Source organism: Penaeus vannamei, chromosome 22, assembly GCF_042767895.1.
Source record: "Penaeus vannamei isolate JL-2024 chromosome 22, ASM4276789v1, whole genome shotgun sequence".
NCBI lineage: Eukaryota > Metazoa > Arthropoda > Malacostraca > Decapoda > Penaeidae > Penaeus > Penaeus vannamei.
Window position 1 is genome coordinate 11,578,256 of NC_091570.1, and position 6,021 is coordinate 11,584,276.

General features: G+C 38.4%; 1 protein-coding gene across 2 annotated transcripts in view; it reads left to right on the top strand.

Moving 5' to 3' along the window:
- Positions 1 to 4,201, top strand: part of LOC113811522 (uncharacterized) — a 52,462-nt gene extending 48,261 nt beyond the window's left edge. For both annotated transcript variants that reach the window (XM_070136548.1, XM_070136547.1), the window contains exons 4-5: positions 1,723 to 1,941; positions 2,147 to 4,201. In XM_070136548.1, coding sequence (XP_069992649.1) covers positions 1,723 to 1,941; positions 2,147 to 3,601 — 1,674 coding nt within the window. In that variant the 3' untranslated portion in view covers positions 3,602 to 4,201. The remainder of the gene's footprint in view (positions 1 to 1,722; positions 1,942 to 2,146) is intronic.
- The last annotated feature ends 1,820 nt before the right edge of the window (positions 4,202 to 6,021 follow it).

Below are 6,021 nucleotides of genomic sequence, written 5' to 3' on the forward strand. Positions count from 1 at the left end.
AGAGAGAGAAAAAGGGGAGTGAGAGAAAGAGAGAGAGTATGAGAGAGAAAGAAGTATGAGAGAGAAAGAGAGAGTATGAGAGAGAGAAAGAGAGTATGAGAGAGAAAGAGAGTATGAGAGAGAAAGAGAGAGTGAGAGAGAGAAGAGAGTATGAGAGAGAAAGAGAGAGTATGAAGAGAAGTATGAGAGAGAGAGAGAGAGAAAGAGAGTATGAGAGAGAGAAGAGAGTATGAGAGAGAGTATAAGAGAGTATGAAGAGAGTATGAGAGAGAAAGAGAGAGTGAGAGAAAGAGAGAGTATGAGAGAGAAGAAAGAGAGAGTATGAGAGAGAGAGAAAGAAAAGAAAGAGAGAGAGAGAGAGAGAGAGAGAGAGAGAGAGAGAGAGAGAGAGAGAGAGAGAGAGAGAGAGAGTATGAGAGAGAGAGAGAGAGAGAGAGAGAGTAGAGAGAGAGAGAGAGAGAGAGTAGAGAGAGAGAGTATGAGAGAGAGAGAGAGTATGAGAGAGAGAGAGTATGAGAGAATATGAGAGCGAGAGAGAGAGAAAATGAGAGAGAGAGAGAGAGTATGAGAGAGAGAGAGAGAGAGTATGAGAGAGAGAGAGAGAGAGAGTATGAGAGAGAGAGAGAGTATGAGAGAGAGAGAGAGAGAGAGAGAGAGTATGAGAGAGAGAGAGAAAGAGAGTATGAGAGAGAGAGAGAGAAAAAGAGAGTATGAGAGAGAGAGAGAGTATGAGACAGAGAGAGAGAGTATGAGAGAGAGAGAGAGAGAATGAGAGGGAGAGAGAGACAGTATGTGAGAGAGAGAGAGAGACAGTATGTGAGAGAGAGAGAGAGAGTATGAGAGAGAGAGAGAGAGAGAGAGTATGAGAGAGAGAGAGAGTATGCGAGAGAGAGAGAGAGAGTATGAGAGAGAGAGAGAGAGAGAGAGAGAGTATGAGAGAGAGAGAGAGATAGTATGAGAGAGAGAGAGTATGAGTATGAGAGAGAGAGTATGAGAGAGAGAGAGAGAGAGTATGAGAGAGAGAGAGAGAGTATGAGAGAGAGAGAGAGAGAGTATGAGAGAGAATGAGAGAGAGAGAGTATAGAGAGAGGAAAGTATGAGAGAGAGAGAGAGAGAGAGAGAGAGAGAGAGAGAGAGAGAGAGAGAGAGAGAGAGAGGGAGGGGGGGGAGAGAGAGGAGAGAGAGGGGAGAGGGAGAGAGAGAGTGGTAGTACATTATCTACCCAAGTCGAGACTCAATCTCCATGAGATATTACTCTGTAGCTTTTATTGAATGTTGTTACATACAGATGGTTCCACATGTACTCTGCTACCAAGGAGTCTCTAATGATCGCGCCTGACTAACCCATTCCTTGAAATGATGGGAAAATGTGTTTTTCCTTTTTACACTTTTCATAATGATACTGTTATTAGTCTTACTGATATTATGATTATTAAAATGGTTTTAAATTATCAATAACGTTAAAGACAATAAAATTATATGAAAGAAGCATCCCAAAAATCAAGGAAAAAGGTAAACAAATGAGATTGGTAGTACTAGTAACTGACTCCTGGGTGACTAAATATCTCCAGAGCCATCTATGTGTAAAGACAACAAAATACTTATATAACTGTAGGCAGGGGAAGGTTTCTTGCCAAACGTGTCAATTGGGTTAAATAGTCAATTATTTTACGACTTATAAACATCCATCTCTTTTACTATGTGATTAATATAATTTTTTAGGAACATCTGCTCAAGTTGAAGAAATGGTGGGAAAGAAATGAATGGCTTGGCAGTGAAGACACAGAAATACGAAGACAAATCAAGGAATGTTTCACAAGAGAATTAGAGCTCATCGACCCTGTATGTGTGTTCCCACTCTTCAGATTTGTATTGCAGCTGGTTTTCTCAAAGAAGGCAGGGAGCACAGCGGATGCTGCAGAATGTCCAGATTATCCTGTGGTTAGTGTTAAAAAGAATCAAAATTGCTGTTGTCTCAGTATTCCACCCTTTTTTGGTAGTTCTATATATCTGTAATTTAATTTTAATAATAAAGGAAAAATATTGTGATATAAAAAGGAATGCATGATAACAGAACCTCCCATGTAAATATTAAAGCATACTGTTTTTTGGATATATAATATATACATGTTCTCTTTACTTACAGATTCACCTGGAGGTTCCACGCAGTCTTTGTCATGATTACTGTGATTTTTTGAAGTCTTTTGGGACATTTGGAATTGAAGAAATGTCAACACAGCACTTGCTTTTTGGAGATTCAGAACCATGGCTTATTATTATTAAGAATTCACCTTTGCTGAAGAAGGTGCACTTTCGAAATAATATCTCTGAAGAAATACTTATTAGTATTGGCTCATACTGCAATATGATTGATACTTTTATTCTTGAACAAGTATTTGGCAGGATGCTGGTCCCAATTGATTGTTTATACAAAACCTTTTTCTCAGGACTAGATTACAAAACTGTTAGTGAGATTTCTAAGAGACCATCCAGCACAAAGGATATCAGCTTGTCATTCCCTAGACTTAAGTGGATTGATGTTGGTTGGAAGGCATATCCCCAGAACATGGTTACACGATACTCCTTAGCTGAGTTTATATATAATATTTTGTATTATTATCCAAATGTTGTAAATGTATCATGGCATTTGTTAAGGCCATTCATGGTACATATTCCTAGTCAACTACCAGAACACTGTAAAGATTTAACATATAGTATGAGACATGTACATTTTAGTGGTCTCATGCCTTGGATACAGTATCATTTATCTTGTCTTTCAAGTAGTGAAAAAATCATTTCATATTTTAAAGAGTTGCAGCATATTACTTTGTGTAATTGTGTTGATGTTAGAACAGATGCTGAAAGTGTTAAAGAAGAAGCAAAATTTGCTGAAATTTGGTTACCAAAATTTAGATGCAGCAGTCTTACAGTTCATGTGCCATTTACACCACCCGAGGATGTAAGAGTAGGTGATATACTCTCTGTATATTCCTCTCTCTTTGAAAAAAATGGCAATAATCTTTCTGCACTACATTTTCATTTACATGTAGAGATCAGTGCAAGAGAACTGTGCCAGGCTATCATCCTTTGTCCATCACTAAAGTTGCTAGAACTAAGAATGTATGAAAGCATCCATGCTCAGAGTGAAGGAGATATCTCTATAAAGACACTCCACAGTTTGGAGTCACTTAGTGTTACCTATACTTCACTTAGTGGTACTGTGTACATACACACTTTGATAGAAAAACTGATAAAGGCATCTCCAAACTTAAAAAGCTTAGAATTGGTACTAGAGCATGCTCCATGTGAATGGTTAATGATGTTAGCCATAAACAAATTAATCATTGGCATACACACTCTGCGCCTAAGTTTTAGAGCTCATCCATTGATTATACCACGAACCCATAACACAAGAAGAAGAAATATTCAAGCTTCATTTTATGTGCCATTTATAGAACAACTTCCACATCTAGAAGTTCTAATGCTTGGTTTATTGCCTTTTGAGGTGTTTACCCAAGTAAGAATGATTTACCATACTTCTCAGTTGCGAATAATTGCAAGAGGTACTCCATATATAGGTTACATTGTCTTAGACTCCTGATCTTCATGGTATGCAATGCATAGAGAAGTATGTAGTTTTATACTTGCTCTTATAGAGCTTAAAAGACTTTATTGTTTATATTATAAAGAAAATATATAGCTTTGGTTTTGTTTTGACTTGACTATTTAAATGTAGATTTAAAAGAACTATGATTTAGTACAAGATTACATTTTTTTTTAAGGGGGGGGGTGCATTGTGTGTGAACATTATTCATCTCTTATTATGTTTGTGTGTGAGTGCATGTGCATCTTTGTGCGAGTGTGTATATCTGTGCGAGCGTTGTTGATTTTGTGTTAGTGTGTTTGTATGTGCATGCATGCTTGTGTGCAGGAGTGCACATGCATGTGTGGATGTGATAAAGAGTGAGGGTAAGAGTGAGACTGCTGTGGAATGATGGCAGTGGATGTGGCTTGGAACAGCTAGGGTCCTTTGAAAGAAAGCAGTGTCCTAGGGAAGTTGTTATACAAAGAAAATTATCATCAAGATACTGTGGAAGGAAAGAAGTAAAAACTGTATTAGGGTAAATTTTTATAAGCATTCTGTTATTTAATATGTCATTGTTAACAAAAACTAAGATAAAAAATAAAAGTATCACTGACATGATTTCATTTATTTAACCAGGTATTTGTATAATGTACAGTTAGAGTAATGGCATATATATGACTAAGTACTTGTGGATGATTGTGTTTATAAGCAAAATACACTCTACATCTTTTCACCCTGTTGCCAAAATAAACGAAATTGATATGAAACAGATTATGCATCTTGTGACTATTACCCGTAAGGAGGATGCATATGTGCCAGCACACATAAGGTTGTCATTTAGTGCTGCTGATGCCAACTCTTGGTGATATGAAGTTATAAATGGATTGCCCCTGTTTGTTATTAGATACTGGTATTTAAGAATAATATTCTTGTTTAAATTTCTCTTAGTCTTGATTAGTAACAATTGGGAATAATTTAATACTGATATGATTTGCCAGTTCTATCCAATAATAAAATGTGTTACATCCCCTTATGGGATTGATAAGCATTAAATTTTCAAAAAGTAAGAATTACAAACAGGGCGGTAGGGCTTAGGAGATGGAGACTGAGGCCCAATGTTGGGGACCTCCCCTACCTTGGGCCTCAATCCCTGGCACAAACAATTTTAGACAGTCATTTCCTCTTCCCTTTTCCTTCTCTTCTCTAACCCAATCTTCTGTCCACTTACAAAGATGTAAGAACCATGTTTGGGTCAGTTCTGAATGCCTCAGGGAGCCATGGGCATGGTATTTGTCTGTTTATTTATCTAGCCTGTACCCCTGAGGGCTGAACCTTTTTCTTTTTCCCACATACCCCAGGCTTACCAGGACCAGTAATGATTCTGTACATTTGTTAAAGGCATTGAGATTTGCCACATTATCAACTAGCCCCAATGACATTAACTTTTTATGTACATAGACCCTTGGCTGTCCTTTGATCCTGAATCTGAACATGACTATTTCCCACTCCTCAATACCTATTGTCAGCTCAGTCCATTCCAATACCCCTATCCAGGTCATTACCCATCCTTCAGAAAACATTCCATTCTTTCTCCTAACATCCTTCACTCCATTTCATCCTCCCCAGTCTTCTCATTCCTTATTACTACTCTACATCCATCCACCCCCAATAGTATTACCTCTCTTAGTACCACTGTCCTCACCCTTCAACTACTTCCACCTCTACAAATCTTTTGTATACTCTTTTTTGCCTAGCTAAGTGGGATCAATTCTCCTTACAGCCCCTTATTCTGACAATTCCCTATTCCAGTAATGTCTCAAAAACAAGTAGGTGAAGTTTCCTTTCTCAGCTGTTCCAATTGCTCATGCCTTGTCTCAGTTACATCTTAGTCTCAAGCTCGTGTAATATCTTTCCAGATCGACTGCAATGGCAAACCAATTCCTGCCCAGCCTCACTCTTCCCTTGATATTTGTACTACTTTCATCTCCCAGGCTGACTGCACTTTCTACAACAAGGATTGGGCAGACTGTGAAACCGACATGCTTGCCTGCCTTGTTAACCTAATGCAGTATCAGTATAGTGTTACACTGTTCCCCACAGAGGGCGCCAAAAGTCCTACAACAATATGCATAAATTCCCTTCTACACACATGACCTCCCTCTGAAGTTTACATTAGTGGAGTCCTGCCCTGTCTGACCACATTGACCTTTCCTCTGTCAATATCAGAAATGGTGTTTTGGCCACCCTGCTAAGCTGTCACTCCACAGATGACCATTCAATCTGCCATTTGTGTTGTGCCATATATTTTTAGGGGCTACCCTACCTACAAGTTTGAGTCTGAGGTAGCAGTCCTCAGATTTAAACTTTGTAGTGAGGCCAGGAAGGAGTCATGCTGACGAGGTTTTTTTTTGTGTTTCTAACTCCAGTGCAGTTCT